General features: G+C 42.0%; 1 protein-coding gene across 1 annotated transcript in view; it reads right to left on the bottom strand.

Moving 5' to 3' along the window:
* Positions 1-14,545: 14,545 nt before the first annotated feature.
* Positions 14,546-27,904, bottom strand: part of Smap2 (small ArfGAP2) — a 49,021-nt gene continuing 35,662 nt past the window's right edge. Inside the window, exons 5-10 of the mRNA XM_076862903.2 lie at positions 26,596-26,682; positions 25,554-25,635; positions 24,420-24,526; positions 22,461-22,626; positions 21,692-22,008; positions 14,546-15,900 (exon numbers count right to left, since the gene is read on the bottom strand). Coding sequence (XP_076719018.2) covers positions 15,775-15,900; positions 21,692-22,008; positions 22,461-22,626; positions 24,420-24,526; positions 25,554-25,635; positions 26,596-26,682 — 885 coding nt within the window. The 3' untranslated portion in view covers positions 14,546-15,774. The remainder of the gene's footprint in view (positions 15,901-21,691; positions 22,009-22,460; positions 22,627-24,419; positions 24,527-25,553; positions 25,636-26,595; positions 26,683-27,904) is intronic.

The raw sequence follows: 27,904 nt of genomic DNA on the forward strand, positions 1-27,904 counted from the left end.
AACCGCCTCGGGGGATACATCTAGAGTTCTCCCCTTGCGGCAGACGGGAGGCCCCGATGGGCTGTACCAATATTGGCCTTTCTCTGCCTCTGATCTCTATAACTGGAAAACACATAACCCATCCTTTTCCAGTGACCCTGTAGCTCTAACCTCTCTGATAGAATCTATTCTAGTGACTCACCAGCCAACATGGGATGATTGCCAACAGCTCCTACAGACCCTTCTCACTTCTGAGGAGAAACAGAAAGTTCTCCTGGAAGCCCGTAAAAATGTGCCCGGGGACGACGGGCGCCCCACTCAACTTCCAAATTTGATTAATGAAGCTTTCCCCTTGACTCGGCCAGACTGGAACTATAACACTGATGCAGGTAGGAACCACCTACGTCTCTATCGCCAGTTACTCATAGCGGGTCTCCATGGAGCAGGGCGGCGGCCCACTAATTTGGCTCAGGTAAGACAGACTATTCAGGGATCGACAGAAACTCCGACTGCATTTTTAGAGAGACTAAAGGAAGTTTACCGGAGGTACACACCTTTTGACCCCGACAGTGAGGATCAGAGAGGAAATGTTTCTATGGCCTTTATTTGGCAGTCCGCTCCAGATATTAGGACTAAGTTACAGAGATTAGATAACTTACAAGATTTTTCTCTAGCAGATTTATTGAGAGAAGCAGAAAAGATTTTTAACAAGAGAGAAACTCCAGAGGAAAAAGAGGAAAGAATCAGGAGGATGCAGGAGGAGAGAGATCTCAAATTTAAGGAAGAATTAGACAAGAGAGATCGAAAGCGTGATAAAGAATTAAGTAAGATATTGGCCACTGTAACACAGGCAGGGCAACAAGGAGATAAGCTAAGTAGGGAAAGGGAACAAGGCAGACCCCGTGTAGACCGAGACCAGTGTGCCTACTGCAAAGAAAGAGGACATTGGGTAAAGGACTGCCCAAAGAAACCCCCCAACCCCAGAAGAGGTACAAACCGGACCTCTCAATTGCTAGCCTTGGATGAAGATTAGGGGAGTCAGGGCCAGGAGCTCCCCCCTGAGCCCCGGGTAACCCTGCAAGTAGGGGGGCAACCTGTAACCTTCCTAGTAGATACGGGAGCCCAACACTCGGTGCTAACACGGGCACCAGGACCTATGAGCCACAAGACAACATGGGTCCAAGGCGCCACCGGGAGCAAACCTTACCGATGGACCACCAAAAGAGAAGTACACCTTGCCACAGGTAAAGTTTCCCATTCATTTCTGCATGTGCCTGATTGTCCGTATCCATTACTGGGAAGAGACTTATTGACCAAATTGAGAGCCCAAATTTATTTTAAAGATGGGAGTGCCTCCATCACGGGACCAAACCAGGCCCCTTTACACGTATTGACTTTCAAATTAGAGGACGAATATAAACTTTTTGACAAACCTTCTGTACCTATGAAGGACATGGACTATTGGCTTGATTCATACCCGGAGGCCTGGGCTGAAACTGGAGGAATGGGAATGGCTAAACAACAACCTCCAATAGTCATTCACCTAAAAGCAACCGCTACTCCCATAAACATTAAACAATATCCTATGTCGAGGGAAGCTCACCAGGGCATCAGACCACATATCAAACGCCTCCTAGACCAAGGCATCCTAACTCCTTGACGGTCACCCTGGAACACCCCATTGTTGCCAGTCAAAAAGCCAGGAACAAATGACTACAGACCTGTCCAAGATTTAAGAGAGGTAAACAAAAGGGTAGAAGATATTCACCCCACGGTGCCTAACCCTTATAATCTCCTCAGCACCTTGCCTCCTACCCATACTTGGTATTCCGTTTTGGACCTAAAAGATGCCTTCTTCTGCCTAAGATTGTCTCCCCAAAGCCAGGCTCTTTTTGCATTCGAATGGAAGGATCCCGAAGAAGGAGTCTCTGGACAGCTGACCTGGACAAGACTGCCACAAGGGTTTAAAAACAGCCCGACGCTCTTCGATGAGGCCTTACATCAGGATCTGGCCGATTTCCGTGTAAGACACCCCTCCTTAATTATGCTTCAATATGTAGATGACATCTTGCTGGCTGCTACTTCCGAGGAGGATTGCCTGGCAGGTACGGAAGCATTACTACAGACTTTGGGGCAATTGGGGTATAGAGCATCAGCTAAGAAGGCCCAGATCTGTCAGACAACAGTTACTTATCTTGGCTACGAACTTCATGATGGCCAGCGATGGTTGACAGCTGCCAGGAAAGAGACTATCTCGAGCATACCAACCCCCCAGAGTCCCAAGCAGCTGCGGGAGTTTCTAGGAACTGCAGGTTTCTGTAGACTCTGGATTCCTGGGTTTGCTGAGATAGCAGCCCCCCTGTATCCACTGACTAAACAGGGTAACTCTTTTGATTGGACGGAAGAACACCAATCGGCATTTGATCGCATCAAATTGGCCCTTTTATCTGCCCCCGCCTTAGGCTTACCAGATATTACCAAGCTTTTTGACCTATTTATAGATGAAAAGCAGGGCTATGCAAAGGGAGTCTTAACCCAAAAATTGGGGCCATGGAGGCGCCCCATAGCCTATCTGTCTAAGAAACTGGATCCAGTGGCATCAGGATGGCCCCCATGTCTTCGGATGATAGCAGCTGTGGCTGTCCTGATCAAAGACGCCACCAAACTAACTTTGGGACAACCATTGACTTTATTAACCCCTCATGCTATTGAGACAATAATTCGCCAACCGCCCGATCGCTGGGTGTCAAATGCCCGACTCACCCATTACCAATCTTTGTTGTTGGACACTGACGGAATTCAGTTTGGCCCCATAGTCACACTGAATCCAGCGACCCTCCTACCGCTCCCAGGAAAAGCTAATCCTCACAACTGCCAGCAGATTCTCGCAGAGACACAGGGAACCCGGCCAGACCTCACGGACCAACCCATGAAAGATGCAGAGCTGGTCTGGTACATGGACGGAAGCAGTTACCTACTCAATGGAGAACGGCAAGCAGGAGCAGCCATCACCACTGAATCTGAGGTAATATGGGCGAGTGCATTGCCGGGAGGGACATCAGCCCAGCGGGCAGAACTGATAGCTCTGACCCAAGCCTTAAAATTGGCAGAGGGGAAGAAACTAAACGTGTACACAGACAGCAGGTATGCTTTTGCCACGGCTCATATACATGGAGAAATTTACAGACGCCGGGGATTACTGACTTCAGAAGGAAAGGAAATTAAGAATAAGACTGAAATATTGGCTTTGCTTAAAGCTTTATTTCTACCCAAAAAGTTAAGCATTATGTATTGCCCTGGTCATCAAAAAGGAGACAATCCAGAAGCCAGGGGAAACAGATTGGCAGATGAAACAGCCAGAAAGGCAGCTTTGGGGCCCCAACTCTTGGTGATGACCCTATTGCCCCAGCACACCCCACATGTGGACTCTTCACTACGAGACCATAAGGACCAATGGATCTATGAGGATAAGGACTTAGATATCGTCCAGAAGCTAGAGGCCACTTACAACTCAGAGGACAATACCTGGGAGCATCAAGGAAAAACCATAATGCCCCTTAAAAATGCCAAAGAACTAATAAAATCACTACATGGACTAACCCACCTGGGGGCTAAAAAGATGAAAAAACTCTTGGACCGTGGAGAGGGTACTCTATATCTCCCAAACAGGGATCGACTCCTCCAACAGGTGGCAGAAAATTGTCAAGCATGTGCTCAGGTAAATGCTGGTAAAGTTAAGATTGGGACAGGAGTCCGAGTTAGAGGACACAAACCTGGAACACATTGGGAGATAGACTTCACTGAAGTCCAACCTGGTATGTATGGATATAAATATCTTCTAGTCTTTGTTGATACCTTTTCCGGATGGGTAGAGGCATTTCCCACCCGACATGAAACTGCCAAGGTCGTTGCTAAGAAGCTATTAGAAGAAATTTTCCCAAGGTATGGGGTACCTGGAACAATTGGGTCAGACAACGGGCCTGCCTTCGTCTCCCAGGTAAGTCAGGCAGTGGCCAATTCGCTGGGGATTAATTGGAAGTTACATTGTGCATACAGACCCCAAAGCTCAGGGCAAGTAGAAAGAATGAACAGAACAATTAAGGAGACTTTAACTAAATTAACGCTTGAAACTGGCACTAGAGACTGGGTACAACTCCTACCCTTAGCTCTATATCGAGTCAGGAATACTCCTAACTCTCAGGGACTAACCCCCTTTGAAATCCTATATGGTGCTCCACCACCTGCTGTTAACTTCTATGAAACTGAAATTTATGCCTCCCTTACCCCATCCATGCAGACTCATTTACGTGCACTGCAACTAGTCCAGGACGAGGTCTGGAAACCATTGGCAGCGGCATATAAGGAAGAACTCAAAACTCCTTCGGTGCCACACCCCTTCAGGATCGGAGACACCGTCTGGGTACGCAGACATCAGACCAAAAATCTTGAACCACGGTGGAAAGGACCTTACACCGTCCTGCTGACCACACCGACAGCACTGAAGGTAGACGGCATAGCTGCTTGGATCCACGCCTCTCACGTGAAAGCTGCTCATCCACCGGACTTGACCAACACCCCGGAGACATCAGGATGGAAGCTACAATGCACTCCAAACCCACTAAAGATAAGACTTACACGCTGTTAACCGTTCTTGCTCTTTGCTCTACTCCCCTTGTCTTAGGTAGTAACCCCCATGCTCCCATGAAGTTGACTTGGCAGGTATATTCTCAAACCGGGGAGGTAATTTGGTCTATTACAGCAACCCATACCCCTGGCACATGGTGGCCTACCCTGACCCCAGATTTTTGCCAACTAGCCGCTGGATTAGACTCATGGGATATTCCTGACAAATCACATGGCCAACTCCAGACCTACATGGCCCCCAGGCCTCAGCAAGGCACTAATTATGGATGCTCAACCCAGGTCGCTAGGTGCCGGCTAGCCCAAACTGACTTTTATGTCTGCCCTCGGGACGGTAGAGACAGATCACAGGCTTATAGATGTGGGGGATATGAAGCATACTTTTGCTCCTCCTGGGGCTGCGAAACCACAGGAGATGCATACTGGAGCCCCACCTCAAGCTGGGACCTGATACAGGTGGCCAAAAATTTTACGACCCCCAATTCAGATGGCCATACATGCTACAGGAAAAACTCACAATTTCAGGCGGGCCAGTCGCTGCCCCTTAAGATACAATTCACGGACAAAGGCAGGGAGACTATCGACCCCTGGCTTACTGGAAGAACATGGGGACTCAGATGGCACTTGCCTGGAAATGATCGAGGTGTAATTTTCAAAATTAGACTATCTCAAACCCCAGCTATAATTAGCTCTATAGGACCTAACCCTGTACTTGGGGGCCAAAAGATCCCTTCACCGCCTAAACAGCCCAAGAGCTTGGCAACAACTCCCTCCAGTAAGCCACCCGTGCCTCAAATTGTAACCATGGACTATCAATCCTCTAGTTCTTTCCCTGAACCCGTTTACCCAGGGACTGGAGATCAACTATTAGATTTGATTCGAGGAGCATTTTATGCCCTCAACGCCACCAACCCAGATCGCACCCAAGATTGTTGGCTGTGTCTCACCTCCAGTCCACCCTATTATGAAGGGATAGCAATGATGTCTAACTGGAATAGTAGTACAAACCCTGACCCTAAGTGTGTATCCCTACCCAGCTATAAGCTTACCATCACTGAAGTATCAGGACAAGGGGTCTGTATAGGGAACGTACCCCTATCACACCAACCTCTTTGTAATACTACCCTCCCAACGACAGGCTCACAAAATAGCTATTTATGGGGCCCCCCTGGAACTTACTGGGCCTGCAACACTGGGCTGACCCCCTGCATTTCTACGGCTGTCCTCAACGCAACCACTGATTTTTGTGTGTTGATACAATTATGGCCCAGAATATCATATCTAAGATCAGACTATGTCCTAGGACATCTAGAAGGGCAGAAGTGGTACCCTAGAGAGCCCATAAGCCTGACTATAGCCATACTGCTGGGCGTTGGAGGAATAGCCGCAGGGGTAGGAACAGGAACTGCAGCCTTAGTGCAGGGAAACCAATTCTTACATTTACAAGCAGCTATGAACGAAGATCTAACTGCAATGGCCAAGTCTATCACATCCCTAGAAAAATCTCTCTCTTCCCTCTCGGAAGTTGTGTTACAAAATAGGAGAGGATTAGATTTACTGTTCCTTAGAGAAGGTGACCTCTGTGTAGCCCTAAAAGAACAATGTTGTTTCTACGCTGACCATACGGGGGTTGTTAGAGAGACCATGGAAAAAGTCACTGAAAGATTAGCGAATAGACAAAAAGAATTTGAAAATCAACAGGGATGGTTTGAACACTGGTTCAGTAAGTCCCCTTGGTTAACAACTTTGTTATCCGCGGTAGCTGGACCCTTGATTATTTTACTGATAATCTTAACGTTTGGGCCTTGCATTCTCAACAGATTAATACGATTTATAAAAGAAAGACTGTCCATTATTCAGACCATGGTTCTTACTCAGCAGTATCAGTTGCTCCAGCAGCAAACAGGGTCACAGACCGATCTGGCTCAAGAACCTGAACAGGCAGAACAATGGATATAAGATTCTATCCATGAAATAGAAAAAGGGGGGAATGAAAGACCCCAGCCCAGAAACCCCAGGCCCCATTGTGAAACCATCAGGGCGTGTTGCTAACCCACGTAAAGAGAGGTCTCTCTGTTAATCAGTTAAGGGTAGTCTATTGTGAGGGGACAGGATGGTTGAGGAAGAACAGAAAAGCAGATCCCAAGGCATGTCTGAACAAACAGGAACTGATAATGATAAGCAGGAACAGAAAAACCAGAGTGTTAATATGTAACTGTCATGAAGTTTATCCAGGAACATAAAGTGAAAAACAACTTTGCCCTTTAGGTAATCTATATGTTGGGTTCAAAATAACCAATAAGAAACCTGTCACTTCCCGCGCGCGCGAAACCTGCCCCATTATCCTATAAAAGACCTGTACCCCAAAGCCCGGTGTGCCAGTTCACCAAAGCTCCGGCTGAGGTTTTGCTGAGCACCCACAGGCGTCTGTGTCTGAATAAACCTCTTGCGTTTGCAGCCAGTGCCTCGTGCGTCTTTCTTGGACAGGGAATCGGTGGGTCTTTCACCTCCAATAATTCATATAATGAGCTTGTAGTCCTTATAATGACTATAGTCCTTAGAGATTACATAATAGTAATGTCCATTACTTCCTGATTAAAACAACAGTAAGGATACCACCAGTTACCGGTGATGAGTCCTGCTTCCCCACTTTTCGAAGTATAACATTAGAGAAGCACGCAGAGGCAAGCATATAAAGCAGGGTTTATTTAAAAAGGGGCAACATAGACTTCTCCCAGGAGGGAGAAGGGAGCCATAGCTGGTATCCTGGTATCCCAATAAGCAAGGTATCTCAAAAAGCCTTTTTATATGTCTTAGGTTTCCTTTGTTCTCCTGCTCTCTTCCCCTCATCTTTCTCCTTCCTGCATACGTGACTAGGCTCAGGAACTGCTCAGTGGGATGACCAAATGGTGGGAAACAGGTGGGCTGAAGGGGGATGGACAGGATGAAGCAGCCCAGGACATATTTATTAACAACTTTTACAATTCAATGTAGGAAAGGGCAATTCCTGGGACAGGTTACCATAGCAATAGGTTGGAGCAGGAGCAGGTTAATTGATAGGGAGGAAGAAGGGCTCTGATGATATTTCAATTCCTGGGGGTGGAGGGCAGGGAAGTCTCCAACTTCCCATCTTCCCAGACTCACTCAAATGGGCCTCCTTGATCTGACCTGACTCGATTTACCTATCTATACCGACTGTCTACCTAATTCTGGTTTCATTGATCATTTATTCTCTCTCAGTTTCCATGAGTCAGGAATTTTGCAGGGCACAGTGCAGACCACATGTCCTTGCTCCATGATGTTGGGGGCCTACCTGGAAGACTTGAAGGCAAAGAGCTGCAATCATCTGAAGGCATATTCACTACCACGTATAGGGCTTTGCTGGGTCTATTAGCCAGAATACACAAAATGACCCTTCTGTGTGGCCTGGGCTTCCTCAAAATGTGAGGAATTGACTGAAAGTTCAAGAAATCCAAGAGAGAGGCAGGAAGAAGCCATATTGCCTTTTTATATCCTTGCCTTAGGGTCAGGTCATAGCAGCTGTCAAGGTAGTACTAACAGTCCTCTCATGTTCAAAAGGAGAGAAAATAGATCCCAGATTCCAAAGGAAGAATAGCAATGTCACATCATTAAGACAAGTGTGAGGAATGGGATACATGTTGGTGTCATCTTTGGAAAATACAATATCTCATAGTGGTAGTCAAAGCCCCCATAGACAAATGGTGGCATAGATTTAAGAGTTACATACTCCCCAGATGGAATGGTAAACTCATACTGCTCTCCTACCATGTAGGAGATAACTGCCTCTGATATTTTTTGCTCCCCTCCCAAACTGTCATGTTAATAGATTTATAGATATATAGTATCTATCTATCTATCCATCTCTCTATCTATCTATCTATCTTTCTATCTATACAGTGTCATGTTAGAAGATATATAGTATCTATCTATCTATCTATACAGTGTCACGTTAGTAGATATATAGATATATATAGTAGATATATATCAGGTGTCAGCCACTATCCTGATTCAATTCAAAAGGAAATGATTTCTGGTACAGAAACTGCAATAGATATCCCCACCTGATAAAGCTAATGGTCTGTCGTTCTCCCAAACCCTCCTCTTCTGCACCAGCTAGCCCAACAAATTAAATGGACATGTGATAGCAATCATCATTCTGCATCTGCACATGTCTTTCAATCTCTGCAACTCTCCCAGAGGTGGGGTGCTATAATGAGCTGTCTTTCTGGTGAGGAAGAACTCCAAGAACTTCTGCTCCTCTATTTCTTTCTTCACAGTCCTTACTTCATAGGTGAGCAAACCAGTGTGGGATTCTATCACTTACTAAGGGTATAATTTCCAACTGGACACTCAGGAATGTGGAGAAGTACTGTCAGAGAGGTTAAAAGTTCAACTTAGCCAATGTTGAGCCTGATTTAGGCCAAAACTCCATCATTACCTGGTCCCATATGGTCCCATTTGATAAATGGACAATGACATTATAGGTATCCAGGAACTGGTAAGAACTAACAGCTTGAGTCCATTTATTTCCCAAATGTTTGTGTAGTTTACCCTGCAGTTATCTAGATAACATGGTAATGAGTCCCTCTGGAGAAGACTAGGAGTAAGCCCCCATCAGGATACCTGGCCACCTTTATTCAGTAGGCTCTGAATCCATCAACTAACTCAGATGCAGCAATAGACTGCAAGACTGCATTCCTACCTTGATAACATCTGTCTGCAAATCTGAGAAATTTTAGTTACATAGATCAGGTAGGTCTTTGGTGATATCCATTTATCTGGAACTCTATCCCCAATTACCTCAATATCCATTCGGAATACCATAAATTGAAGGTGGATCATTGTTAAAAGCTATTATTGGAAACATCACAATTCCACTGAAAATAAGAAATAAACTTCAGCATTCTTAACCTACAGAAAACACCTACTAAATTATGTTTTAATGTGTATAGTATTTTTGTAACAAAGAAATGTCTTCAGAATCTTGCCAGGGATAAACTGGGAAAAGGATGATATATTTGGTAATCTGTCCCCTGAATTCCTTTCGGATTTCTTTTTCTTTTCTTTCTTTCTTTTGGTACCAGGGATTGAACCCAGAGGTGCTTAACCACTGAGCCACATCTCCAGCCCTTTTTATTTTTTATTTTGAGACAGGATCTCACTAAGTCACCCAGGCTGGCCTTGATCTTGTGATTCTCTTGACTCGGCCTCCCAAGTGGCTGGGATTATAGATCTGTGCCACCACATCTGGCTTGTTTTTCCAAGATTGTCATGACTGTTCTAGATTCCTTGCTTTTCCACATATATTTTATTTTTCAAAAGTATTTATTTTTTACTTATAGGTGGAAATAATGTCTTTATTTACTTTATGTGGTGCTAAGGATCAAACCCAGTGCCTCACCATGCTAGGCGAGCGCTCTGCATCTGAGCCACAACCCCAGCCCTCCACATAGATTTTAGAATCAGTTTTCACCAAAAGAGCCTGTTGGACATTTTGTATTCATCCAACATGTATCCCTGAAGTTCTACAAATTTTTGCTTTATTTATTTTGAGACTTTAAAAATGCTTATTTGTTCAGAATTCCTCTCTTTTTAATCCTGTTTCTAATAAAGCTTTCTGTCTTAAAGTTTATTTGCATATATAAATGGTGATTTAGATATGAATGATCCCTGTTTACTTTTGATTAGTGTTTGCCTGATTTTGCTCATCTCATTCATTTAAACATTTTCCTGTGCTTATGTTTCAGGCAAGAAACTAAGCAACTTTCAAAGGGTAGACGGAACTTCAGGTGAAGAGGTGATCTTAGAAGGAAGGTCTGAGATGGCAGGAGTGGATTTTACCACTGAGCTACACACATCCTTGTCCCCAGGAGTGGATTTTAAAGGTCTATCTGACAATCTCGATACTTTAACTGTATTTATTCCATTGATATTTTTAAGTTTTGCATTTAATTTGTTTCAAACAACATTGCTTTTAATTCTAATTGTTCCATTTTTCAGTGCTTTTAAAAATTTTTGTTCTTACCTCATCTTTTTCTTGGGGGAAGGCAGACGGTAGATATTTTTTGAATTTTGTTATTCCAGTGTTTTCCTCTTTATTGGTTTGGAATTTGCACACTCTGTTTCTATTCTTATGAGCAACTCTTAAAAATCTTACCATTTTATTTAATAGGTCCTTTTCCTCTACTTTTCCAATTACTTCAAATCAGTCTTCAGCCAACCATAAATTGGCTTCTGGCCCTACAACTTCATTGAAATTACTTTTGCAGAAGTTTTCAGATGCTGAATAGTTCTTTTAATAATCCTTTTTCATAGGATGTCCTTGCTGATTTGACACTTGTGGTCATCTCTCCTTCTAGATATTGTAGTAGGGTTCTTTGGCATTTCCATGACTGACTGTTTCTCCTCATCCCCGTTCTATCTGCTCTCCTTTTTAAGCCTTTCCTCCTTAACTCTTATTAAAAATAAATTATCCCCAAGATTCTGTCCCCAGCCCACTGCTCTTATTTCACAAATCCGTTCTCTGATCCCATCCCATGGCATCAGTTACCACCTGGATGGGGTTAATTCCCAAATTAATTCCTCTGGCCAAACCACTTCCTTGAAGCCCAGATTCTAAATCCAGTTCTTTAACCCAAATTCAGCATGCCTAAAACCAAACCTCTTACCACCCACTTCTCCTATAAATTTTTTTACTCAGATTTCTTTGATTCTTCCTTTTCCTCCATCCCACATCTCACCCGTTACTGAGACCTTCCAACTCCACCTCTTAGAGCATCTTTCTGGTTGCTTTCCTCAAATAGCATTCTATTCTTAGATAATTCAGAAAAGTGGATTCCATGACAAAATGAATGTTGGTGAATGCTAGAAAACCACGAAAAACTTTGTCTTTATCACAAGACTTTTTCAGATCCCTTTTTATGTAGATATTATATTCTAGATATACAAGAGGTGATATTATGTATTCTCACCCAGGCTTGTTTTAGCATTTCTAAGGCACACCTAGAAGAATCTCATGTGTCTCATAATCAGGAATTGCCGCTGTAAGTCACTTCATTCTCCCCTACCCCCATGATCATGGCCCTTGTTCAGCTACTACCATCTCTGGTTCCTTGACTCTGGTCTACTTTCCTCAAACATACTGATTACAGCAGTGCAAGAGTGAGCTATTTAGAACTCAAATCTACCATGTCACCTCACTGTTCATACTTCAGGTAAAATTCCTTCTTAGGGTTTAGGAAGTACTCCATGATTTGACCCAACTCCTCCTGTCCCACTTTACACCCAGATTTACATCAACCTTAGAAATTAGTAAACTGCTTATACTCCCCAAAATGGTCTATGTTCTTGGAGTTCTTTCTTCGTTCACACAGTACTATCCGGAATAGTCTTCTTACCCTCAGTGGTTAACCATTCTTTCTCCCTTTGACACTCAAGTTGAGTTGGGCACGGTGGTGCATACCTATAATCCCAGTTACTCCAGAGGCTGAGGCAGGAGGATCATCAAGTTTGAGGACAGCCTCAGCAATTTAGCAAGAACCTGTCTCAAAATAAAATAAAAAGGGATGGGGGAGGCCCTAGGTTTGATTACCAGCACCACAAAAACAAACAAAAACACATTCACTTAGCTCAAGTGACACAGGTTTCCCTAACTGCTGCTCCTCCTTAGCTCTCATAATCCACTGTGTAAGTAATTATAAATTTGTTGCTCCATGAGACCATTGGCTTCTTAAGAGTAGGAGCTATGCCAGATTCAGTTTGTTTTTCTTAACTACTCTTCTGAAATACTAAAAGCTGATAGGCCTATGATAGTCCTTTTCTGTTCTTGCCATTTTTGAGGCAAATGCATCTGCTCTCCTGGCTTTCCAAGCCATCCATACGCTGATGATTCCCAAACCTATGCTTCTAATTTCTGACACATTCACATTTATCCTGCTCTTTTTCTAGATTTCAAGCTCACAGGCTGCTTATTCAGATCTCCGTTCAAATGTAACTTTCTCCTGACTACCCCATCCAAAAAGTCCCCATGCACACATTTTCTGAAATAAAATTGATTTACTTGTTCGTTATCCATCTTTCCTAACACACTAGCCCATGCAGTTGGGATATTATTTATTGCTTTTTCTCCAGAGCCCAAGATGGTGTTTTGCATACTGTAAACACTAATCACTGGATGAATCAATTAATGCCTAATGTAAGTCTGGCACAAAATATTTGCTAATATCTGAATGCTTACTAACCAAAGGCGCAACAATATGTTAAATGCACCACAGGGATTACTTCTTTTTCTCTTATGTATTATCATTAGCTCCATTTAGCACTGAGACCCAGGAGTTTAATAGTGGATCCCAAAGAGGGATCCGAATGCTGGCAGCCTGATCCTGAGCTTCCTCAGCCTCTGCTCTATACTCCTGCTTCTACGTGTAAGCACTCAAAAACTGTACTCAAGCTGGACACAGTGGCACACACCTGTAATCCCAATGACTTGGGAAGCTGAGCCAGGAAGATTGTAAATCGGAGTCCAGCCTCAGCAACTTAATGAGGTCCTAAGCAACTTAGCAAGACCCTCAAAATAAAAAACAAAAAGGGCAGGGGATGTGGCTCAGTGGTTAAGCACCCCTGGGTTCAATCTCTAGTACCAAAAAATAAATAAATAAAACTGTACTCAAACAAAAGGAGGAGAGCTCATCCTTTCTATTGAGAACAGAAAGAGAATCAATTAGAGGAGGAAATGGACCACAGACCATTTGCTTGCTGTATTTCATACCACTCCAAGGCGAGTTGTTTTTTGTTTGGGGGGTTGTTTTGGTTCTGAGGATTGAACCCAGGGGTGCTTAAATACTAAGTCATATCCCCAGCCCTTTTTAGTTTTTATTTTGAGACAGGGTCTTGCTAAGTTGCTTAGGGCCTCACTAAATTGCTGAGATTGGCTTTTGCTGGGAGCCATCAGCCAAGTAGGTATGACAATTTCCTTGCCAGCGTACCCCCATGCTTCTTTAGTGGAAGGACTCATGGAAATAGGACATTTTGCAGCGACATTGCATGTAAAGTGACCTTGCTCAAGGACCAGGGCGGATCCGTGTATAGGGTGTTCCCGGTTTAGCATAATACAAGATTAGGGCGTTCCCCGTTTAGAATAGGGCGTATCCTGCTGCCTGAGTTCCCCTTGAGTTCTCACGGGATTCAGAATATATTTGGGAGACAGAAGCCCATGAGGTGTAGATTTGGGCAGAGAACGTGGATTTCCCCAGTATGTGTTTGTAGAAGGCCGGTGTGAGATCGGGAATAAAGAATTGCTGTTTGAATCTACAAGCTGTGAGTGGCTCGTGATTTGTGCCCAGCCAGACCGCGGCAGGCTTTGAACTCTCAATCTTCCTGCCTTAGCCTCCTGAGCTGCTTGGATTACAGTTGTGTGCCACAGGATGAGTGTTTTGTCTCTAATTCCTGCCACTGGTTCAGAAGTCCAGCCCCTCCTTGTTCTGACAGTTTAGAGAGGGCTGAATTGCCTTTACCAGGCAAGGCTACTGCTTCCTTGGCAGGGAGGAATTCCAACTTGTGATTTAATCACCCAGGCATAGGGAAAGAACAAGGGGCTGGAAATCCAGATTCTTCAGCAGGCTCTCTAGCGGTTCTTTGGCAGACCCCTGGCCAACTACTTCCTCCCCCTGGGACTCAGCTTCTCTATCTGTGGGGGGAAACATGCTCCTAGTTCTGATGTTCTGTGACCCTTATTCACAATTCTTTGCACCCACTGGAGAGAGAGCCCTTTTCTGACTGCTCAAACCTGGGTAAGTACAAAATTCTTTAAAATACAAGAAGTGAAGGAAGGAACTGCTCCTGGAAAGTAGAAAACCTATGTGGACCTCACCCACCTCCAAGAGTAACACACAGTAACAAGCAAACAGTCCTTCCCTGCAATATTTATTAAGGATTTTACACATACACAAAGGCAAACAGGCATTGTGGTTCCCACACATGAAATCCTTTAAGCAAAGTTTTTTTGTTTAAATTTTCAAGTGGGGTGAACAATGGCTGAGAGGAAAGCTGTCCAGGCTCTCTGCCTCACACACTGGGAAATAGGTGGGCAAATAAAATACCTGGATACGCGGGTATGAAAGAGTGACTGGTGGATGGGAGAAGGGAAAGGAGATAGGGAGCTATCGATGAGATGGTAATTTTTTTTTAAATATAAGAAAAACTGGCAACAGTTTTAGACTGTTGATAAATTAACTCCTCTCTGTTATAAACCTAAAACTAACAAACAAAAACAAAAATGCCCAGAGCAGTTAGGGAGAGGGTGGGAGGTGATATCCACATGTACACACACATAAGCAGTGCACAGATTAAGCTCTGCATCCCCACACTGGGGCTGGTCCTCCAGCCATGGAGCCAGATCCTCTGATGGCAGGGAGGAGGCAGCAGGGATGTACATCTGTATGGGACCTTCATAAAGTCTTTGGTGCTAATAAAGGCTGACTGAAGCAGCGAGTCCTGAAGCCCCAGATCCAGAAAGCAACTCAGGGCAAAGTGGAGTAATATTTTTGCTCATCCACACAGGAAGGGGCTTGCCTCACCCCAAGGCTAGGGTCAACCTGATCCAAGACCCAAGGAGTATTTAATTTGATTGCAGGACTTTTTTCATTCCCATAAAGCATGGGAACATGATACCTCTCTTAAACCAAAACTTTAAACACTTAGAAATAGCTTATTAACACATATAGAAGAATCTCTACACCCTCCCCTTTGCCTAATGCACAATGCCACAGACCTTTCTAAGGGTCTGACAGGAGGTTCAACCTTGAGGGAAGGTACTGAAAAGTGTGCACATTTTCCCTGTGGTTCAAGTGCCTTCTGCCAACGATTTCTAAGGTGCTGGTGCCAGGAAAGGATAGGGGCCGTGGCTGGGGAGGAAGTCAGGATGGCGAGGGGACATGAACAACATAGAGCAACAGAGAGGTCTGCATATTTGGGAAGTGGCTGGGTTGGGCAGGATGCCAAACCCCAAATGACTTATTGAGCAATTTCTAAATCAAATAGAGAGAGGTAGGAAAAAGGGATGGTGGGGAGGAGAGGTGAGGAAAGAAGGGGGAGAGCAAAGGCTAAGGAAAGTGGCAGCCATACAGGTGTTTGCTTTTATTTCCACATCTGAGGACTCAGAGTCTGATTTGCTGCCTGTCCATTTCCACCGCTCATTGACTGGCCATAGTTCATCATGCCGTTGGCTCCATAGAAGTTCATCCCAGCCATCTGCTGGGTCATCTGGAAGGGAGAGAGGAAACTTTCAGACTAGGCTGTGGGCATTCAGCCAGTTAATGCAAAAGGCAGGGTAGGAGTCCTTCTGTCTGTGGGGAGGGAAATCGAGACAAAGGGAGACTATTATTGTACACAACTGCCCTGAACCTTAACAGATCACTTCAAGGACACCACATCATGCACATAAAGGACTTATCAGAAGGGTGATGTTGCCAGAGACCAATGCTCAGAAGAGAAAAAAGGGATCCTGGGTCCATCAGCAAAAAAAAAAAAAAAAAAAAAAAAAGCATAAGAAGCCCTTCTTTTCTCCCTTTCCAGTTCCTTTTCATAACCAAAGGGGCCTGTTAACTGATCAAGGCCAACTCTAAGAGACCAAAGAAAAGCATCCCTTTCAGCGCTCCTGCCTCTTCTCCAGCAGAAAGCGGTTACTGTCAGGTCAGCACTTGAGCATGCTCCTTTGCAGAAGGAAAAAGAAACTGTACTGTTCCAAATGAATAAAGGAAGAGGAGTGGAGACCAACAAACACATCTTCAGTATAGGAGAAGGGAAGGAGCTGAGAGGAGTCATGGGAATGAAACCTGGGTGGGGCAGGGGCCTCATTATGAATTGGATTTGAAAGATTGGCCCCTGGCCACAAACAGACAAAATAGTTTGTCAAAGAAAAATGCCTTAAATTTCCTGAGTCTAGTTCATTTTCTAAATAAATTATTTTTCTTTAGGAGAATGTCTATTTTCTTCTACCAACTTTTTAAAGAAAATTTCAAACTTAAAAAAGTGAGACAATAGTACAAGATACCCATATGTATCTTCCTTAAACTCATCAATTGTTAACATTTTATTGTATTTTTTCTCCCTCTCTGTATGTGTGAGAAATATGAATATGTATGTATATAAACAATGTCAAGGAGCATCAAAAGTTGCAGATATCATCATGATAAATCAGGAGGTATCCCATAGGAATGAATGCCTTTCTAGAACCGTAATGTGATTAACACACTCAATAAATTTAACATTTTTTTAATTTAACCCAATACTCTAATGTATACTGCATTTCATTTTCACCTCTTTAGTCTCCTTTAATCTAAAACAGTTCTTCCACCACTCTCTTTTTTCCTGACATTGATATTTCAGGACAGTTATGTTGTAGACTATCTCAATTTGTATTGATCTCATATTTTCTCAAGATTGGGTACAGGTTACATATTTTTTTGGCAAGAATTCTATGTATGTGATATTGTGTCTTCCTCAGTACAAGATATCAGGAAGCACATGATAATTATTTGTCCCATTATTGGTAATTTTGTTTGATATATTGGCTAAGACATTTTTTAAAAATTGTAATTAACAAGGCTCAGTGGAACAGTGCTTGCCCAGCATGTGGGAAGCTGTGGGTTTAATCTCCAGCACCCCCAAAATAAAAGAAAAATGTTCCATATTTTTTTGTAGTGATTACCTGTATACTAATACTGTTGTCCTTAATTTCCTTCTCTTTTACTCAAGATTCTATGATTTAGCTTGACAGCTTACTGTATCCTTTGACTTACACCTATTTATCTTTCTTTCTTTATTTATTTATTTGGTACTGGGGATTCAACTCAGGGGTACTCAACCTATTTTGTATTTTATTTAGAGATCTGGTCTCACTGAGTTGCTTAGCACCTTGCTTTTTGTTGAGGCTAGCTTTGAACTTGTGATCCTCTTGCCTCAGCCTCCTGAGCCAAAGGGGATTACAGGTATGTGCCACCATGCCCAGCTATATCTATTTATTTTGCAACAATTAATTAACTTAGTCTACTTTCCTTTTTTTCCTCCCTCCTCTATTTGTTTTACTTTTATTATTATGTTTGTCAGAATACAACAAATTTGGGCTGGGGCTGTGGCTCAGCGGTGGAGCATTTACCCAGCATGAATGAGGCCCTGGGTTCGATCCTCAGCACCACATTAAAAATAAATAAATAGGGCTGGGGATGTGGCTCAAGCGGTAGCGCGCTCGCCTGGCATGCATGCGGCCCGGGTTCGATCCTCAGCACCACATACAAACAAAGATGTGTCTGCCGAAAACTAAAAAATAAATATTAAAAAATTCTCTCTCTCTCTCTCTCTCTCTCTCACACTCTCTCTTTAAAAAAAATAAAAATAAATAAATAAATAAATAAATAAACAATAAAATAAAGATATTCTGTCCAACTACAACTAAAAAATAATTTTACAAAAAAGAATACAGCAAATTTTCCTATCCTTATTACTACCCTTGTTTTAGTCTTAGGTTCTTAATAAACATTCAATGCTCATCAACAGTCCTTGTGCCAAAGTGTGTCTCCTAGGTGGATGAAGTTCACTTCTGTTAGATTCCTCAGAAAGGCTTGTAAGCACGTTTCCTAAATTCTTGCATACGTATTTTTTTACAGGCTTCACATCTGAAGATAGCTTGACTGGCTGTAAAATACCTATCTCAAGTATACTTGAGTGTCTTGGAGATTCCCTTTGTGGTCCTTTGCATGTTGCCTTTAGAAATCTGATGTCAACCTGAGTGGTTTGTGTTGTTGTTTGTTTTGTTTTGTTTCCAGGAAGTGATTAAGTTTTGTTGGGAAGGAAGTATGAAAAAGGATAGATTCCTGATATTTTTTCTAAAAGTTTACTGGAATGTTTTAGAGTAGATTATTTGGGGTTAATTTTTCTAGAATCACAGTGAGCCCATTAATGTTATTTACAACTCTATTTCTAGAAAGTTTTCTTGTATTATAGTTTTAAATACATTAATTCTGTCCTGATAAGGTGTCTTCCAAATGTATTTGTGTTAGGCTTTCTTTGCCTACTTTTTTGTTAACATTTATTTTTTAGTTGTAGGTGAACACAAGACCTTTATTTTATTTTGATGTGGTGCTAAGGATCAAACCCAGTGCCTCACGGATGCTAGGCGAGGGCTATTCCTCTGAGCCACAACCCCAGCCCATCTTTGCCTACTTTCTATAATATACTTTCTCTGATTCTTTTCAAACCCCTTCCTATATTTAGTTTTCATTCTCTTAGATGTTTTACATCTTTCTTCAACGTCAAATAGATTTTCATCTGAATTTATTCAATTTATTTCTAAGATAACTCTCTTTTTCTTTGATTTCTTTCCTGAATTCAATAAACTTTCATTTCAAAACTTCTAGTGTTTTGTCCATTTTTGGTTCTAAGTTTTTGAATTTTCGATTCAAGCTGCTTTGTCTTATCTGCAAATGTTTAAGGACATTCTCTTCAGGTTGGTAAACTGTTTAACAATTTTATTCTGCTTAATGACTTTTTTCCCCCTCTGAAAAGAGTTGGTACTTAAATGAAATCATAAATACTTTTTTTGCATTTCTTTTTTTCCCACATTATTATTGGAACATTATCTTTGTACACAATGATGAGATTTGTTGTTAAATACTCATATGTGCACACAACATAACAATATAATTTGGCCAATGTCACTCCCTAGCACTTCCCCCCTCCTTTCCTGACTTCCACCCCTTGGTTCCTTTCCTCTACTGATCTCCCTTTGATTTTCATGAGATCTACCCCCAGCTTTCTTTTCCTTTTTCCTTTCTAGCTTCCACATATGAGAAAAAACATATGTCTCTTGAGCTTCAGAATATGACTTATTTTGCTTAATATAATGGTCTCTGGTTCCATCCCTTTTCCTGAAAAGGACATAATTTCATTTTTCTTTATGGTGGAATAAAATTCCATTGTTTATATATATATATATACCACATTTTCTTTATCCATTCATCTAATGATAGACACCTAGGTAACTTCCATAGTTTGGCTATTATGAATTGTGCCGCTATAAACATGGGTATGCATGTATCACACTATACTATGATGACTTTAATTCTTTAGGATAAATACTGAGGACTGGTATAACTGGGTTATGGTGGTTTCATTCTGTAGGTTCTCTCTTCACATTCCTAATTGTTTCCTTTGCTGTGCAGAAGCTTTTTAATTTGATGCTATCTCATTTATTAACTCTTGGCATTATTTTCTGAGCTTTAGGAATCTTATTGAGAAAGTCATTGCCTATGCCTATGTTTAGCTCTATGTTTTCTTTTAGGAGTTGCATAGTTTCTGATCTAATTTCTAAGTCTGATCCATTTTGAGTTGATTTTGGAAAAGGGTGAGAGATGAGAGTCTAGTTTCATTCTTCTACAATATAGATAACCAGTTTTCCCAGCACCATTGTTAAAAGGGCCTTCTTGCTGGGCATGGTGGTGCATGCCTCTAATCCCAGTGACTTGGGAGGCTGAGGCAGGAGGATCACGAGTTCAAAGCCAGCCACAGCAGCTTAGCAAAGTCCTTAACAACACAGTGAGACCCTGTCTCTAAATAAAATTTTTAAAAAGGCTGGGATGTGGCACAGTAGTAGAGCACCCTGGGTTCAATCCCTGGTCCCCCCAATAAAGAGGGTCTGTCTTTTCTCCAATGTATGTTTTTGGCACCTTTGTCAATGATCAGATAACTATAGATGTGTAGGTTTGTCTCTGGGATCTTCTATTCTCTATCATTGGTCTGTGTGTCTGCTTTTATTCCAGTACCATGCAGTTGTTACTACAGCTCTATAGTATAATTTGAAGTCAGGTATTGTGATGCCTCCAGCATTGCTTTTTTGGCTTATAGAATTGCTTTGGCTATCCTGGGTCTTTTATTCTTCCAAATGAATTATAGGACTATTTTATTCTAGTTCTGCAAAGAACGTCATTGGTATTTTGATAGGGATTGCATTGAATGTGTATACTGCTTTTGGTAATATGGCCATTTTAAACAGTATTAATTCTGCTTAATGACTTTTTGAAGGGAGAATTTCCATTACCTGAAATGTTTTAGTATTTATTTATTTATTTTTAAGTAGAGCTGAGGATCAAACCCAGTGCCTCACACGTGAGGCAAGCACTCTACCACCAAACTACAGCCCCAGTTGAATGTTTTAAGTTTTGTTTTCTATTTTCAGTAGTTTTGTATAAATGTCATCTGTCATGTTCTGTTATTTTTTAGTGCTTTATTTTTCCAAATCGTTGATAATATAGACAGGTATGAGGATTTAGTAGATTTCTGAGTTCAAGACCACCCTCATCTGTTAATTAGGAAAATAATTATTTGGGAAGAAGGATGGTATCTTCTGATTTTGTAATTCTCTTTTCCACTTCAAATTTGTTTCTTTCCTTTCACTATCAGGTCTCCAAAGAGTTCCTCCTTCTTCTAAGTCACACCTATCTCTCTGCCATGCAAAACTTTTCCAAGGCTACAACCTATAATCCTATGTATTTCAAATTCCTTATTTTCAATCCCCTCCCCTGCCCAAAAACTGTTCTCAGTATGTCTCCATCAGGGTAGGCCTTTCTCCTCTGAGAGGTGACTTCATCTGCGCTCTGTCACTTATAGGCCCTGCTTCCCTATTCACATTCTGCAATCTCCTCTGTGATGCTGGCTCTGCTGGATTTGGGTGTTCTATGCTAATGTCATGTCATTGGAAGCCTGTAATAATGGTAGCAATGGACAACAGGTATTTTTATTTTTGTATTGTCTATCCATATAAGTCTTTCTGGTTTTGTTTTTGAGACAGTGTAGACTCAGATTTAGATAGTTACCTTTATTTTATAGGAAATAAGAACTCCTCAGAAAATTTTGACTCTAGGAAGGCAAATCTAAGAATGTCTCTCTGGCATTATCTCGTTTACATAGAAAGCATTCAAGGGATAAGGGAAAGGTGAGAAGTGAGATAGGCTTGAGGAAGACTCAGAAGTCTGATATCAGATCAAACAGGGCAGCTCACCTGAGTGAGGTTCCATTGCAGCTGCTGAGCTGGCTGAACCCCATACATAGTCTGGGGCATAGCTGCCATTCCTGCCATGTAGCCAGCCTGCTGGGTAGTCATCATCCCATTCGGCACCCCCATCATGGATGCCTGCATGCCACCCATATAGCCTGCAGGCATGGCCATAGGGGCAACCATTCCAGAAGCTCCAGGCTGAGCTACCATGCCGACTGGTGGGGGCATCATGCTCCCCATGATGCTGTTAGGAGGTGTAACCCCAGGGAAGCTGGGGTAAGCTGTGGGATATGCCATCTGAGCAGGAGCCATGAACATTGCTGCCAAGAAAACACACATCACATCTTAAAGAGGAAAGGACACAAAGTTAGCCCAAATTCTCACTGGCTACTTTTCCAGTTAGAGTTTTTTAAGACTATTCTCAACTCAGAATGCTGTTGTACATAGCAAAGCAGTTAGAAAGATTCTCTACCAGATTTGCTGTGGTTTATCAATGCAGCACTGACCTGGCCACTTCTCCTTAAGAAGCCAAATCCAAGCCTTGACTCAGACTTCACAAAGGTCTGACATCAGAACCCACAAAAGTATGACCCTGAGTTATATTAATATGTCTGTTGATACTCTGTGCTTTTACAAGTAATGTCAGTTTCAGGCATGTTTCCTATATGATACTCCAATCCCCAAAGCAAGTGTCCCTTATCACAACAAAAAACTCTGCGCGTATATTCTCATATCTCTTCCTTGTACAAAGCTATGACTCCATGGACTCTACCTTGGGCAGGCATTTGAGGCGTTTGGGATCCATATAGTGAGAGGATGGAGTCCTTGGAGAGTTGTTTCTTGCCTATTTCTTCTGATTTGCTCCCTGGCTCCGGAAACAGGTTCAGATTTTCAGGAACAGAACCAGCACTCCCGGCAGTTGGCATGGATCCTACAATCTTAGAGCACAGAGGGTAGGGGGATTGGTGGAATAATCTTCATGGGGGTCTCTATAAGGATCTCCATCACCTTGTGCTGCCTCTATCATTTGCAATAAGAATCATGGTTAAGGGGCTGGGGTTGTGGCTCAGCGGTAGAGCGCTCATCTAGCACGTGCCAGATGTTGGGTTCGATCCTCAGCACCACATAAAAGTAAATAAAATAAAGGCATTGTGTCCAACTACAACTAAAAAAATATTTAAAAAAAAAGAATTCATGGTTCAGGTTGGGGTTGTAGCTCAGTGGTAGAATACTTGCCTAGCGCATGTGAGACACTGGGTATGATCCTCCACACCACATAAAAATAAATAAATAAAAATAAAGGTATTGTGTCCATTTACAGTTAAAAATAAAAATATTTTTTAAAAATTCATGGTTTGTCTAGGTACAGTAGTATACCCCTGTAACCCCAGCTATTTGGAAGGCTCAGGCAGGAGAGTCACAAGTTTGAGACCAGTCTTGATAACTTAGTAAGATCCTGTCTCAAAATAAAATTTAAAAAGGGGCCAGGCACAGTAGCACATAATCCCAGTGACTCAGGAGGCTAAGGCAAGAAGATTACAAGTTCAAGGCCAGCCTCAGAAACTTAGCAAGGCCCTAAGCCACTTAGTGAGACCTTGTCTCAAAATAAAAAATGAAAAAGAAGGACTGGGTATGTGGCTCAGTGGTAAATCACCTCTGGTTCAATCCTTGATGGTCCCCCATCCCAAAATTTAAACAGGGCTGGAAATATGCATGGGTTAGTCATAGAACACTTGCTTAACACATGTGGGCCCTGGGTTCAATCCCCAGTACTGTAAATAAAGACAATTCATGGCTCATATCAGACATTTTTACCATAAAAATATGTGAATATACATAATAGCTAAACTCTGGTTCAATCCTTCATTCTTCAGAAAAGCTATGTGATTTAGTAGGAAAAAAACAAAAACAATCCACAAATGATGCTGCACAGACTACTGGGTTTAGATCCATGCAGACACTCACTCATTGCATAACCAGAGGCTAGTCACATAACTTTTCTGAACTAATATTTGCTCATCTGTAAATTATCTATTTTGAGGGGTACTGGTAAGGGCTTGAAATTATTAATAAAATATATAAAAATGAGATACATCAAACTCCTGGCTACTCCTTGCATACAATAGGCATTCCACAAATGGCAGCCAATAACACATCTACAACACCCTAGCGGGAACTCGGGCTGGGAAGCTGATCTAAAGTATAGCCTTTACAATCTGACAGATCTTTTTTTTTTTTTTTTAAGAGAGAGAATAACTTTTTTTTTTTTGTAGATGGACACAACACAATGCCTTTATTTTTATGTGGTGCTGAGAATCGAACCAGGGTCCCGCCTGTGCTAGGCGAGCGCTCTACTGCTGAGCCACAATCCCAGCAACCCCCCCACCATTTTTAAAAATATTGTTTTAGTTGTCGATGAACACGATATCTTTCTTTATTTATTTATTTTTATGTGGTGCTGAGGATCAAACTCAGTGCCTCACATATGCAAGGCAGGTGCTCTACCACTGAGCCCCAACCCCAGCCCTCTGACAGACCTTTGATAGAAGCCCACTCAAAGGGCCACTCTGTGAGGCAAAAACAAAACAGTATGAACAATGAGCTTAGGCTGTGCCAGAGATGATACAGTGTCAAGGGAAGAATTAAGAAAATCAAATTCTTCCAAGAAGTATGGCTTGGTTATCACTCTTTCCGGAAAATCCTTTAATCCTGAGAATCCCAGAAGACTCACCTTTCTGGAAACCGAAGATGGGGATGGAACAGAGGCCAAAAGATCTAAATCCTTCTCTAGTGTATTGCTGGTCTTACTATTTGTAATGGAGCAGGCCACAGGAGCATCTAGAAACAGATCAAAACCAAAATGTAGCACTGCTTACTCCTTCCTGCTATTGCAGACAAGAAGTAGAAAGAGAAGGCCCACAAGCTCTGTCATGGACCTGGAAATCTCGCCTGCTATTAGCTTGGATAGGCCTTCTCAGAGGAGGCCTCCCCCCCATATTTGCAAGAAGGCTATGGGATAAACTGTTAAGCACAGGCAGAAGAAACTCAGGCCTGACTGCTATATCAGTACAAAGGCTAGAGGACTGGCTGGCTCCTTCCTGGCAATTTGAAGAACAGTGTATAAGATTCATTTTCAGAGAAAAATAAAAGGTAAAGAAATTAGAAGCCTAAATAGCCAACCTAAGTCAACAGCAGAAGACTGAAACAAAGTACAGCCATCAGTGTGATGAGAGGCAGGGGAACAGGCTTTCTTTCTGAAAGGGGCAAAATCACTAGATTAATATTTCAAGGGAAGAATGGCCACAGAGTAACAGGCAATCTCTGAAACTGGTTGCACCTGAAAAATCAAGAGTGCAGGTAGGGAGTAGAAGGGAGGGAGTAGAGTACAGGGAGTAGAGTATAGGGAAATGGCAAAAGGGTGAAAGGTGTTGTTAAGTGGAACTGCAAACATTTAGTATGTGTCAAGCATTTAGTATGTGTCAAGCATAGCACTAAGAGCTTTAGAGGCATTATATCACTTAATCCTTCCAACAACACCTTTGAAGTAGAAACTTACCATCCTCATGGCACGGATTAGGAAAGTAATGTTCAGATATCACTATTTAAGATTACATACATATGTGTCGGGACTTGGCTCTAAAGCCATGCTTTTAACCACTACACTATACTGTTGCTCTGAAAAATGTCCCAGTAAACACTTTCTTAAAGCAATGGCTCAAATGTAAAACATAACAGGAAGAACAGGAGAGAACAATCTTAGTGAAGAAGATACAAATGAGAGTCCCATCTCTACCAATCTTCTCAGGGTCAGTCATAGAAATTTCATCAAAATATGTAAGAATGTGGGGGCTGACAAGTCTCTTACCAAGGCCCAACAAATCCATGACGGGTGCTGTGGATTTTGGGGAACTTTTCCGAGGTAGCTGTGAATCTTCTTTTTTCTGTGGCTAAAGTTAAAATATGTTATAAAAAGAAATCAGCAGGTATTTCTGAACTCTTTTCCCCCCCACTCCACTATAAAGCCACACATATTCTTGTGGTATAGTTGCTATTTATTCAAAGACAGTTATCAAAGAAACAAAACCCAGGAAGTGCTAGGAAGCTTGAGTGAATAAACCAAACCTGAAGTGAAAATAAAGATATTGTCTATACTTGGTTAGCTTTCTAGGGTTGCAGTTCTTTCTGAAACCAAGACAATCACCGAGCAAGGAATCTAACAGAAGTAGTAGTTTTGGGTCTCAAGAAAAATCAAGGATAAAAGTAGGTATCTGATTGTACAACAAATCTTCCAGTGGTTAGAAAATCTTTTAGTTTAACACTAAAGGGAGATCAGTTTAAAGATTACTTAATTCACTCTGCCATTATCACTAGTGACTGTCCACAGACAGTATGATTCACAATGGTGATAAAGAGTCTTCCTTACCCAATAGTAAAAAGTCCTCTCTCCCAAGATTCCAACCTCTTATATTCAGAATATCTACTACTAGAGCCACAGTAGCCATGTGGAAAAGGAAATTAGTGCAGCCTAACTTCTGGACTGCTCCTAAATGCAAAAGGAAAATGAAGCACATGAGGTCTAACAAGGACTACTGTGGAATCAGCATCTGCTCAGAAGCTGTCATGCAGCCATGTCATTCTAGCATGGAACAAGACTTGTGCTTAAATAGGACAGATGCAGTTTCCAAGCTGCCATCTAGCTTCCAAGAGAACACTTCAGGCAGCAATATGTAATGGGCAAGAAGCAGAAATGGCAGCAGGTGATCTGATCTAAATGTGAAGCCCTTTATTTCAGGTACAATGATAAAATATGGTATCAAACCCACCTGCCCACCATGAGGCCTCTCCTCCTCCCTCCATATATAAACACACACAAGACCATCACACAGGGCAAGGACTTTCCCACTTACCATTTTCACTTTCTCAAAAACAACAGGTTCCATTTTTTTCTCTGGAGCTGGTTCACTCCCTCTTTTCCACTTGTCATCCTTCTCTTTCTAGAAAGATTTAACAAGATAATAAACATAAGCTCCATGGTGATTCAATAAACTATAATCCTAAATGTTCACAAAGGACAGCAAAAATTCCAGTGATTCCTTTTTTTTTTTTTTTTTTTGGTACCAAGGATTGAACCCAGGGGCACTCAACCACTGAGCCACATCCCCAGATCTATTTTATATTTTATTGAGAGACAGGGTCTTGCTGAGTTGCTTGGGCCCTCACTAAGTTGTTGAGGCTGGCTTTGAACTTGTGATCCTCTTGCTCAGCCTCCCAGATTACAGGTGTGCACCACCACGTCTGCTATCCTAATGATTCTGATGCAAGAGTATGGCAAACTTGGGAGTGTGTCTTGGTGTGGAGCTGAGAGTTGACCTCCTCCACATATATTCCAAACATCTTAAACACTCACCTACTGGTCTGTCTAACCCACCCATGACTCTTGAAATTTGCAGTACAGACTATCCACAGAAGCTTTAAAGTTTGTTGCCCATTTTTGCCCTAAATGTAATTTGCTCATGTTTTGAACAGATCCCCTCATTTTAGTGTACTGGTAAATAAGTTCACGTTCATCTGACTCAGCTTATGCCCTTTGTGATTTTATAAATTCAATTACAGGCCCTGTCAATATTCATTTTTGTTTTTAAAAATGAGAAAACAGACCTAAATTATAAGATTAAAGATTAGAAAAACAAGAATTAAGGAAGCAAGGCAAGAAAGAATTAGGGAATTCTTAAGGAAAAAAAAAAAAAAGATTATAGGGCGTCCTGCATGGATTGCCTCTCTAGGGCCAAAAAGCATGTCAAAATAAATATTAGGGCCGGGAACAATGGTGCATGCCTGTAATCCCAGTGGCTTGGAAGACTAAAGCAGAAGATCGTTGAGTTCAAAACCAGCGAGGTGCAAGCAACTCAGTGAGACCCTGTCTCTAAATAAAATACAAAATAGGGCTGGGGGTGTGGCTCAGTGGCCAAATACCTGTGAGTTCAATCCCTGGTACCCACCCCCCCAAAAAATAAATAAATAAAATATTAGAAAATCTCTCAGTTTTTGAAGTTTTTCAGAGGCCACTTCATAATACCTTCACAAATTATAAAGTTATTGATCACATTTCAACAAATAAACACCTAATAGAAAACAGAACCACAAAGTAACCTTAAGAATATAGGCATATTGGGCTGGGCTTGTGGCTCAGTGGTAAAGGGCTTGCCTAGCATGTAT

This window comes from Callospermophilus lateralis, chromosome 7 (genome assembly GCF_048772815.1).
Source record: "Callospermophilus lateralis isolate mCalLat2 chromosome 7, mCalLat2.hap1, whole genome shotgun sequence".
NCBI classification, from domain to species: domain Eukaryota; kingdom Metazoa; phylum Chordata; class Mammalia; order Rodentia; family Sciuridae; genus Callospermophilus; species Callospermophilus lateralis.